Here is a 12,057-nt window from a genome sequence, read left to right as displayed (position 1 = left end):
CAAAAAACATTTCACATTTAGCATAGAATTCATACAGACATACATGTAGAATATTGGGCCTAAATGAATTCTATATGTTTTAATTGATTGTGATATAGAATATTGGGCCTGTATGAATTCTATATGTTTTAATTGATTGTGATATAGAATATTGGGCCTGAATGAATTCTATATGTTTTAATTGATTGTGATATAGAATATTGGGCCTGAATGAATTCTATATGTTTTAATTGATTGTGATATAGAATATTGGGCCTGAATGAATTCTATATGTTTTAATTGATTGTGATATAGAATATTGGGCCTAAATGAATTCTATATGTTTTAATTGATTGTGATATAGAATATTGGGCCTAAATGAATTCTATATGTTTTAATTGATTGTGATATAGAATATTGGGCCTAAATGAATTATATATGTTTCAATTGATTGTGATATAGAATATTGGGCCTAAATGAATTCTATATGTTTTAATTGATTGTGATATAGAATATTGGGCCTGAATGAATTCTATATCTCAATCAATTTAACCATGTATACCAGTGTACCTATGAAACCATAATGTATAGCCTCTGATACCGAGAGACTAATGCTAAACTCAGCATGTGATATCTGTAGAATCTCTACTGGACTGAAGACTGACTGACCTCCAGATTCACTACTACTGTCAGGGTGAAGGGTTAAGGTGTGAAATGTTCTGTTGTATTATCCAGGTTGTCCAGACGTTGGAGGACCACCACCAGGAGGTGCTGTCCCTCTACAGGGACTTTGGTTTCTGCGGCCTGATCGCCCAGGACTCAGAGTTTGCCCTCTGCAACGTGCCCGCCTACTTCTCCTCGCATGCCCTCAAACTGTCCTGGAACGGCAAGAACCTGACCACCCACCAGTACCTGCTCTCTGAAGCAGCCAGACAGCTGGGTCTGAAGACACAACACCTGCCCTGCTTCACTGCACTGCTGGGTAGGTACCTAATTAACCAAAACTTGAAGCCTGGGTAAGTCCATGGTAGAAAAATAGCTAAATAGGTAACCTGCTGTAAATCAGTGACTCCTCGCAACATGTCAAACTAATGAAATGCCTTGCTTGGGCAGAACTCCAGAGGGACCAGATTATTATAGTAGATATTGCAGGAGGATAGCTTGGACATGGCAGATTTTAAGCCTTGATGGTGTGTATGCTGATGGTGTGTATGCTGATGGTGTGTATGCTGATGGTGTGTATGCTGATGGTGTGTATGCTGATGGTGTGTATGCTGATGGTGTGTATGCTGATGGTGTGTATGCTGATGGTGTGTATGCTGATGGTGTGTATGCTGATGGTGTGTATGCTGATGGTGTATATGCTGATGTGTATGGATGGTGTGTATGCTGATGGTGTGTATGCTGATGGTGTGTATGCTGATGGTGTGTATGCTGATGGTGTGTATGCTGATGGTGTGTATGCTGATGGTGTGTATGCTGATGGTGTGTATGCTGATGGTGTGTATGCTGATGGTGTGTATGCTGATGGTGTGTATGCTGATGGTGTGTATGCTGATGGTGTGTATGCTGATGGTGTGTATGCTGATGGTGTGTATGCTGATGGTGTGTATGCTGATGGTGTGTATGCTGATGGTGTGTATGCTGATGGTGTGTATGCTGATGGTGTGTATGCTGATGGTGTGTATGCTGATGGTGTGTATGCTGATGGTGTGTATGCTGATGGTGTGTATGCTGATCGTGTGTATGCTGATGGTGTGTATGCTGATGGTGTGTATGCTGATCGTGTGTATAGAACACAATGTGGTTTTTCTTCAAGGTTTTACATTTTTCTGCAATGTTACAAATTAGCATACGGAAAAACTCAATGCAAAATGTGTCCGGTCTATAAACAGTGAGGAACATGCAGCACCAACGAGTTGTTACGGTGACCATATTACCTCCACACCGGTGGTCACGAGTCACGACTAGTCAAATTCCACATGACCATTTAGTCACTGTAATTAGGCTTCTCTAAGCTCTGATGCTGCTGATGGTCATTAGTAGTCTACCAAACTTGCTAACTGCCTGGTACTCAGCACTCTATTGTCCCTCCAATCACTCTGACATCAATGCAAATGTAATTTAAAATCTAATCAAACACTAATCAAACACTTCATGAGAGCCCATGAGCTCATGTTGGGCAATATTTCTATAGGCTATGCTATTGTGTGAGAAAACAGAGTGATGGCCTCTATTAAAAAGAGGAGGATCCCATCAGCTTTCTACAGACTAGACCTACTATATTTATTTCTAAACTTTCCTAATATTAACTTCTTGCGGATCAGTGGGACGCTAGCAAAAACTTCTGGTGAAATTGCAGTGCCAAAATTAAAAACTCTAAAAACGTGCCCGTTTTTATAGTCTACTTGAGTCAACTTTCTCCCTCTCCTCTGCTTCCCACACCAAGCCCTAACCCCATCACAAATAGCAAGTTGAAACCTCTCGCCAGACAGGAAGATGTGATCTCGCAACTGTGTTGTTGTGAGAGTCAGGGGGAGGGGCTTGGTGTGTTAGTCAGGGGGAGGGGCTTGGTGTGTTAGTCAGGGGGAGGGGCTTGGTGTGTTAGTCAGGGGGAGGGGCTTGGTGTGTTAGTCAGGGGGAGGGGCTTGGCGTGTTAGTCAGGGGGAGGGGCTTGGCGTGTTAGTCAGGGGGAGGGGCTTGGCGTGTTAGCCAGGGGGAGGGGCTTGGCGTGTTAGTCAGGGGGAGGGGCTTGGCGTGTTAGCCAGGGGGAGGGGCTTGGCGTGTGTAAACCATAGGGGAACAGGCAAAGATAAAATGTGTCCAAGTTAAGGCCAATGCGTTTCTATGGGTTTATTTTGGACCTCAGCTTGTCGCCTGCCTTTGGGACGACTCCTATTGTTATGGAGGAGACGTGCATCTTGTCATTATTTACAGATCTCTGGTGTAAATGGGGAAATGCACACAGCACAGAGGAGTGAAGGAGACCAAAAATACAATCACCAGAACAAGCTGACAAACGTTAATTAAAACTGTTATTCTTACCATACAGGCATTTGGAATTTTGCTCAAACACACACAACTGAACTTTCTCTCCCTCTCTCCCCCCCCGTAGGGAACCATATTCTCCCTGATGAGGACCTGGCTGCCTTCCACTGGAGCCTTTTAGGACCAGAACACCCCCTGGCCTCACTCAAGGTATAACCTCTGACCTTTAACCCTTCCACTGGAGCCTTTTAGGACCAGAACACCCCCTGGCCTCACTCAAGGTATAACCTCTGACCTTTAACCCTTCCACTGGAGCCTTTTAGGACCAGAACACCCCCTGGCCTCACTCAAGGTATACACTCTGACCTTTAACCCTTCCACTGGAGCCTTTTAGGACCAGAACACCCCCTGGCCTCACTCAAGGTATACACTCTGACCTTTAACCCTTCCACTGGAGCCTTTTAGGACCAGAACACCCCCTGGCCTCACTCAAGGTATACACTCTGACCTTTAACCCTTCCACTGGAGCCTTTTAGGACCAGAACACCCCTAACCTCACTCAAGGTATACACTCTGACCTTTAACCCTTCCACTGGAGCCTTTTAGGACCAGAACACCCCCAGCCTCACTCAAGGTATACACTCTGACCTTTAACCCTTCCACTGGAGCCTTTTAGGACCAGAACACCCCTGGCCTCACTCAAGGTATACACTCTGACCTTTAACCCTTCCACTGGAGCCTTTTAGGACCAGAACACCCCTGCCTCACTCAAGGTATACACTCTGACCTTTAACCCTTCCACTGGAGCCTTTTAGGACCAGAACACCCCCTGGCCTCACTCAAGGTATACACTCTGACCTTTAACCCTTCCACTGGAGCCTTTTAGGACCAGAACACCCCCTGGCCTCACTCAAGGTATACACTCTGACCTTTAACCCTTCCACTGGAGCCTTTTAGGACCAGAACACCCCCTGGCCTCACTCAAGGTATAACCTCTGAACTTTAATCCTGACGATCTCTTCTAGTTACTTCTAAATCATTACATTAAGCTATACCCCTGCAGTCTGGCCCATCATCTCTAACCTCTGACCCTGATGATCTCTTCTATTTACTTCTAAACCATAACATTAAGCTATACCCCTGCTGTCTGGCCCATCATCTATAACCTCTGACCTCTCGGTGTGTGCCCACCAGTTTGGTGGTGCCTCCCTGTGAGGTTGTTAAGTAGGCGGTGTCTGACCTCTAACCCTCTAGGTGCGTTCCCACTAGTTGGTGGTTAACAAGGCGGTGTCTGACCTCTAACCCTCTAGGTGCGTGCCCACTAGTTGGTGGTTAACAAGGCAGTGTCTGACCTCTAACCCTCTAGGTGCGTGCCCACTAGTTGGTGGTTAACAAGGCGGTGTCAGACCTCTAACCCCTGACCTCTAACCCTCTAGGTGCGAGCCCACCAGTTGGTGCTGCCTCCCTGTGAGGTGGTTATCAAGGCGGTGTCAGACCTCTAACCCCTGACCTCTAACCCTCTAGGTGCGAGCCCACCAGTTGGTGCTGCCTCCCTGTGAGGTGGTTATCAAGGCGGTGTCAGACCTCTAACCCCTGACCTCTAACCCTCTAGGTGCGAGCCCATCAGTTGGTGATGCCTCCCTGTGAGGTGGTTATCAAGGCGGTGTCAGACCTCTAACCCCTGACCTCTAACCCTCTAGGTGCGAGCCCACCAGTTGGTGCTACCTCCCTGTGAGGTGGTTATCAAGGCGGTGTCAGACCTCTAACCCTCTAGGTGCGAGCCCACCAGTTGGTGCTGCCTCCCTGTGAGGTGGTTATCAAGGCGGTGTCAGACCTCTAACCCCTGACCTCTAACCCTCTAGGTGCGAGCCCACCAGTTGGTGCTACCTCCCTGTGAGGTGGTTATCAAGGCGGTGTCAGACCTCTAACCCCTGACCTCTAAACCTCTAGGTGCGAGCCCACCAGTTGGTGCTGCCTCCCTGTGAGGTGGTTATCAAGGCGGTGTCAGACCTCTAACCCCTGACCTCTAACCCTCTAGGTGCGAGCCCACCAGTTGGTGCTACCTCCCTGTGAGGTGGTTATCAAGGCGGTGTCAGACCTCTAACCCCTGACCTCTAAACCTCTAGGTGCGAGCCCACCAGTTGGTGCTGCCTCCCTGTGAGGTGGTTATCAAGGCGGTGTCAGACCTCTAACCCCTGACCTCTAAACCTCTAGGTGCGAGCCCACCAGTTGGTGCTGCCTCCCTGTGAGGTGGTTATCAAGGCGGTGTCAGACCTCTAACCCCTGACCTCTAAACCTCTAGGTGCGAGCCCACCAGTTGGTGCTACCTCCCTGTGAGGTGGTTATCAAGGCGGTGTCAGACCTCTAACCCCTGACCTCTAAACCTCTAGGTGCGAGCCCACCAGTTGGTGCTGCCTCCCTGTGAGGTGGTTATCAAGGCGGTGTCAGACCTCTAACCCCTGACCTCTAACCCTCTAGGTGCGAGCCCACCAGTTGGTGCTACCTCCCTGTGAGGTGGTTATCAAGGCGGTGTCAGACCTCTAACCCCTGACCTCTAAACCTCTAGGTGCGAGCCCACCAGTTGGTGCTGCCTCCCTGTGAGGTGGTTATCAAGGCGGTGTCTGAGTACGTCTCCTCCATTAAAGACCTGGGGAACCTCGACGTTATCGCCAGAGACGTCTTCAAACAGTCACAGGTACACACACCACTAGTTCTCTCTCTCCCCCCCTTTAGTTTGGAGTGACAGTTGTCTTAACCCAATCAATGATTTGAGGTGTCACTGGCTCTGACCCTTCTAACTACGTAAGTAAATATGTGATTTTCCTGTTGCACAATGTTCTGCGCATGTGTTGGTAACTGCTTCGCCATGTTCAGAGCATGCGGGCACAGGGGGGAAGATCTGGAGTGTAGTGGTGACGTCAGACCGTCGACTTAAGTAGGCAATAGAAAAAAAGCCTGTCTGTCATGTTCATTGATTGGGTTAAAGTGAACCGTCACTGCAAAACTAGCAGACCAAAGGAGACTCATTGTCTACGCCTTCCCCTAAACCCTTCATGGAAAAATAATGCCAAAACTCGAGATCGAAAAGACTCTGTGAAAGCGAAGAAACAGACGTCGAAAGTAAAGATATGAGTAGCGTAACCAAAAGGTAGTCCGTGCAGGCAAGAGCGTCGGCTAAATGAATTCAATACGATTGGTTGCTGGGAAAGTTGCCCCCCAGTATCCAAGAAGTTAATGACATAGGAAACACTGTTCATACTTGTACCATTCATCTCTATGCAGATGACACAGTGTTGTGTTCCTGTGCCACCTCAGTGCAGCAGGCCATTCATCTCTATGCAGATGACACAGTGTTGTGTTCCTGTGCCACCTCGGTGCAGCAGGCCATTCATCTCTATGCAGATGACAACAGTGTTGTGTTCCTGTGCCACCTCGGTGCAGCAGGCCATTCATCTCTATGCAGATGACACAGTGTTGTGTTCCTGTGCCACCTCAGTGCAGCAGGCCATTCATCTCTATGCAGATGACACAGTGTTGTGTTCCTGTGCCACCTCAGTGCAGCAGGCCATTCATCTCTATGCAGATGACAACAGTGTTGTGTTCCTGTGCCACCTCAGTGCAGCAGGCCATTCATCTCTATGCAGATGACAACAGTGCAGATGACAGTGTTGTGTTCCTGTGCCACCTGCAGATGACACAGTTTGTGTTCCTGTGCCACCTCAGTGCAGCAGGCCATTCATCTCTATGCAGATGACAGTGTTGTGTTCCTGTGCCACCTCAGTGCAGCAGGCCATTCATCTCTATGCAGATGACACAGTGTTGTGTTCCTGTGCCACCTCAGTGCAGCAGGCAATTCATGAACTAGGATGACTTTGATTCAGTTCAGAAATCCAGATCTTAAATGGGTGTAAATACTAAGTAAAACCAAGCTCATGCTGTTCTGTAGGTCATGAAATGTTGCCCCTGAGTACTTGCCCTATAAATGGAGCCCACATTGAGCTTGTTTCTCAATAGAAGTACCTGGTTGTCTGGATTGATGACAAGTTGTCCTTTATAACACACATAAATCATCTGACTAAGATCCAAGATGTTTTTTTTTTTCATATCAAAATAACCCATTCACAGGAATGGATAACATTAGAGATCTCTCCAGTCTCTACAGACTTGGGAAAATCTGCATTTTGTCTTCATTGCTTTTAATTTGTGGAACAATCTGCAGAGTTCACTGCACTTAGATGTGCTGGTGCCACTCAGGCAGTTTACATTATTGGTTGAGGACCTCTATGTAGTTGAATGGGAATGCTTTTATTAAATGTAAAAAAAAATTATTGAGCTGAATTCTATTGTTTTATACACGTGTATGTTTTAATATTCTGTTTTTATTGTAATGTGTACAGGGCTCTCTTGTAAAATATGTTTAATCTCAATGTGGATCCCTGTTTAAATAAAGGTTAAATAAATATATATTTGTCTCCCTCTAGTCTCGTATGGAGGACAAGGTGCAGCGTTTTAAGAGAGCTGTGGAGTATTTCTCAGCTGCCTCTAAACCCCGCCCACTCTCCATGGGAACCTCCCCCTACCTCTGTGAGTAACCCCGCATTTGGCGAAGGCCGCTGTCCGTCATACAGTATCTCTTGTGACACAAGCACGATTGGCTAAAGCTTTTTCTTAAATACTTGTTAGACCTGCTAAATTGGACAAGTAATTTATTTCTCTGTCTGTGTGTAGTGCCAGGGTTTGGGCCGGCTCCGTTTGGTGGACCTCCTGGCCACATGGGGGCGATGCAGACTGTAAAGACCCAGGTAGGAGTCACATGCCTCTGATGTAGCTAGTTATTACCTCCTAAGCTTCTTGGCTCAGTAGTACAGTAGCTGGTTCTCTTGTATTGACTCAGTAGTACAGTAGCTGGTTCTCTTGTATTGACTCAGCAGTACAGTAGCTGGTTCTCCTCTTGACTCAATAGTACAGTAGCTGGTTCTCCTCTTGTATTGACTCAGTAGTACAGTAGCTGGTTCTTCTCTTGTATTGACTCAGCAGTACAGTAGCTGGTTCTCCTCTTGTATTGACTCAGTAGTATAGTAGCTGGTTCTCCTCTTGTATTGACTCAGCAGTACAGTAGCTGGTTCTCCTCTTGACTCAATAGTACAGTAGCTGGTTCACCTCTTGACTCAATAGTACAGTAGCTGGTTCTCCTCTTGACTCAATAGTACAGTAGCTGGTTCTCCTCTTGACTCAGCAGTACAGCAGCTGGTTCTCCTCTTGACTCAGCAGTACAGTAGCTGGTTCTCCTCTTGTATTGACTCAGCAGTACAGTAGCTGGTTCTCCTCTTGACTCAGTAGTACAGTAGCTGGTTCTCCTCTTGTATTGACTCAGCAGTACAGTAGCTGGTTCTCCTCTTGACTCAGTAGTACAGTAGCTGGTTCTTCTCTTGTATTGACTCAGTAGTACAGTAGCTGGTTCTCCTCTTGTATTGACTCAGTAGTACAGTAGCTGGTTCTCCTCTTGACGCAATAGTACAGCAGCTGGTTCTCCTCTTGACTCAGCAGTACAGTAGCTGGTTCTCCTCTTGACTCAGCAGTACAGTAGCTGGTTCTCCTCTTGTATTGACTCAATAGTACAGTAGCTGGTTCTCCTCTTGACTCAATAGTACAGTAGCTGGTTCTCCTCTTGACTCAATAGTACAGCAGCTGGTTCTCCTCTTGACTCAATAGTACAGTAGCTGGTTCTCCTCTTGACTCAGTAGTACAGTAGCTGGTTCTCCTCTTGACTCAGCAGTACAGTAGCTGGTTCTCCTCTTGTATTGACTCAATAGTACAGTAGCTGGTTCTCCTCTTGACTCAATAGTACAGTAGCTGGTTCTCCTCTTGACTCAATAGTACAGCAGCTGGTTCTCCTCTTGACTCAATAGTACAGTAGCTGGTTCTCCTCTTGACTCAGTAGTACAGTAGCTGGTTCTCCTCTTGACTCAGCAGTACAGTAGCTGGTTCTCCTCTTGTATTGACTCAATAGTACAGTAGCTGGTTCTCCTCTTGACTCAGTAGTACAGTAGCTGGTTCTCCTCTTGACTCAGCAGTACAGTAGCTGGTTCTCCTCTTGTATTGACTCAATAGTACAGTAGCTGGTTCTCCTCTTGACTCAATAGTACAGTAGCTGGTTCTCCTCTTGACTCAGCAGTACAGTAGCTGGTTCTCCTCTTGTATTGACTCAATAGTACAGTAGCTGGTTCTCCTCTTGACTCAGTAGTACAGTAGCTGGTTCTCCTCTTGTATTGACTCAGCAGTACAGTAGCTGGTTCTCCTCTTGACTCAATAGTACAGTAGCTGGTTCTCCTCTTGACTCAATAGTACAGTAGCTGGTTCTCCTCTTGACTCAGCAGTACAGCAGCTGGTTCTCCTCTTGTATTGACTCAGTAGTACAGTAGCTGGTTCTCCTCTTGTATTGACTCAGCAGTACAGTAGCTGGTTCTCCTCTTGTATTGACTCAGTAGTATAGTAGCTGGTTCTCCTCTTGTATTGACTCAGCAGTACAGTAGCTGGTTCTCCTCTTGACTCAATAGTACAGTAGCTGGTTCTCCTCTTGACTCAATAGTACAGTAGCTGGTTCTCCTCTTGACTCAATAGTACAGTAGCTGGTTCTCCTCTTGACTCAATAGTACAGCAGCTGGTTCTCCTCTTGACTCAATAGTACAGTAGCTGGCTCCTCTCTTGTATTGACTCAGCAGTACAGTAGCTGGTTCTCCTCTTGACTCAGCAGTACAGCAGCTGGTTCTCCTCTTGACTCAGTAGTACAGCAGCTGGTTCTCCTCTTGACTCAATAGTACAGTAGCTGGCTCCTCTCTTGTATTGACTCAATAGTACAGCAGCTGGTTCTCCTCTTGACGCAATAGTACAGCAGCTGGTTCTCCTCTTGACTCAATAGTACAGTAGCTGGTTCTCCTCTTGACTCAGCAGTACAGTAGCTGGTTCTCCTCTTGTATTGACTCAATAGTACAGTAGCTGGTTCTCCTCTTGACTCAATAGTACAGCAGCTGGTTCTCCTCTTGACTCAATAGTACAGTAGCTGGTTCTCCTCTTGACTCAATAGTACAGTAGCTGGTTCTCCTCTTGACTCAATAGTACAGCAGCTGGTTCTCCTCTTGACTCAATAGTACAGTAGCTGGTTCTCCTCTTGACTCAATAGTACAGTAGCTGGTTCTCCTCTTGACTCAATAGTACAGTAGCTGGTTCTCCTCCTGTATTGACTCAATAGTACAGTAGCTGGTTCTCCTCTTGACTCAATAGTACAGTAGCTGGTTCTCCTCTTGTATTGACTCAATAGTACAGTAGCTGGTTCTCCTCTTGACTCAATAGTACAGTAGCTGGTTCTCCTCTTGACTCAATAGTACAGTAGCTGGTTCTCCTCTTGACTCAATAGTACAGTAGCTGGTTCTCCTCTTGACTCAGCAGTACAGTAGCTGGTTCTCCTCTTGTATTGACTCAATAGTACAGTAGCTGGTTCTCCTTGTATTGACTCAATAGTACAGTAGCTGGTTCTCCTCTTGACTCAATAGTACAGCAGCTGGTTCTCCTCTTGACTCAATAGTACAGTAGCTGGTTCTCCTCTTGACTCAGTAGTACAGTAGCTGGTTCTCCTCTTGACTCAGCAGTACAGTAGCTGGTTCTCCTCTTGACTCAATAGTACAGCAGCTGGTTCTCCTCTTGACTCAATAGTACAGTAGCTGGTTCTCCTCTTGTATTGACTCAATAGTACAGTAGCTGGTTCTCCTCTTGACTCAATAGTACAGCAGCTGGTTCTCCTCTTGACTCAATAGTACAGTAGCTGGTTCTCCTCTTGACTCAATAGTACAGTAGCTGGTTCTCCTCTTGACTCAATAGTACAGCAGCTGGTTCTCCTCTTGACTCAATAGTACAGCAGCTGGTTCTCCTCTTGACTCAATAGTACAGTAGCTGGTTCTCCTCTTGACTCAATAGTACAGTAGCTGGTTCTCCTCTTGACTCAATAGTACAGTAGCTGGTTCTCCTCTTGTATTGACTCAATAGTACAGTAGCTGGTTCTCCTCTTGACTCAATAGTACAGTAGCTGGTTCTCCTCTTGACTCAATAGTACAGTAGCTGGTTCTCCTCTTGTATTGACTCAATAGTACAGTAGCTGGTTCTCCTCTTGACTCAATAGTACAGTAGCTGGTTCTCCTCTTGTATTGACTCAATAGTACAGTAGCTGGTTCTCCTCTTGACTCAATAGTACAGTAGCTGGTTCTCCTCTTGACTCAGCAGTACAGTAGCTGGTTCTCCTCTTGTATTGACTCAATAGTACAGTAGCTGGTTCTCCTCTTGACTCAATAGTACAGTAGCTGGTTCTCCTCTTGACTCAATAGTACAGTAGCTGGTTCTCCTCTTGACTCAATAGTACAGTAGCTGGTTCTCCTCTTGACTCAGTAGTACAGTAGCTGGTTCTCCTCTTGACTCAATAGTACAGCAGCTGGTTCTCCTCTTGACTCAATAGTACAGCAGCTGGTTCTCCTCTTGACTCAATAGTACAGCAGCTGGTTCTCCTCTTGACTCAATAGTACAGCAGCTGGTTCTCCTCTTGACTCAATAGTACAGCAGCTGGTTCTCCTCTTGACTCAATAGTACAATAGCTGGTTCTCCTCTTGTATTGACTCAATAGTACAGTAGCTGGTTCTCCTCTTGACTCAGCAGTACAGTAGCTGGTTCTCCTCTTGACTCAGTAGTACAGTAGCTGGTTCTCCTCTTGACTCAGCAGTACAGTAGCTGGTTCTCCTCTTGACTCAATAGTACAGTAGCTGGTTCTCCTCTTGACTCAATAGTACAGTAGCTGGTTCTCCTCTTGACTCAATAGTACAGTAGCTGGTTCTCCTCTTGACTCAGCAGTACAGTAGCTGGTTCTCCTCTTGACTCAATAGTACAGTAGCTGGTTCTCCTCTTGACTCAATAGTACAGTAGCTGGTTCTCCTCTTGACTCAATAGTACAGTAGCTGGTTCTCCTCTTGACTCAATAGTACAGTAGCTGGTTCTCCTCTTGACTCAATAGTACAGTAGCTGGTTCTCCTCTTGACTCAATAGTACAGT

The 12,057-nt window shown here is 46.4% G+C and overlaps 1 protein-coding gene across 2 annotated transcripts in view; it reads left to right on the top strand.

Moving 5' to 3' along the window:
• The window catches only part of fam120c (family with sequence similarity 120C), a 57,586-nt gene that overhangs the window by 14,453 nt on the left and 31,076 nt on the right, over positions 1-12,057 (top strand). For both annotated transcript variants that reach the window (XM_052506711.1, XM_052506710.1), the window contains exons 2-6: positions 715-961; positions 3,095-3,177; positions 5,534-5,662; positions 7,449-7,551; positions 7,696-7,769. In XM_052506711.1, the coding sequence (XP_052362671.1) occupies positions 715-961; positions 3,095-3,177; positions 5,534-5,662; positions 7,449-7,551; positions 7,696-7,769 (636 nt within the window). The remainder of the gene's footprint in view (positions 1-714; positions 962-3,094; positions 3,178-5,533; positions 5,663-7,448; positions 7,552-7,695; positions 7,770-12,057) is intronic.

Source organism: Oncorhynchus keta, unplaced genomic scaffold (genome assembly GCF_023373465.1).
Source record: "Oncorhynchus keta strain PuntledgeMale-10-30-2019 unplaced genomic scaffold, Oket_V2 Un_contig_2736_pilon_pilon, whole genome shotgun sequence".
Lineage (NCBI taxonomy): Eukaryota > Metazoa > Chordata > Actinopteri > Salmoniformes > Salmonidae > Oncorhynchus > Oncorhynchus keta.
The sequence above is the reverse complement of the archived record's forward strand: the minus strand, read 5'-3'. Positions and strand labels throughout refer to the sequence as shown.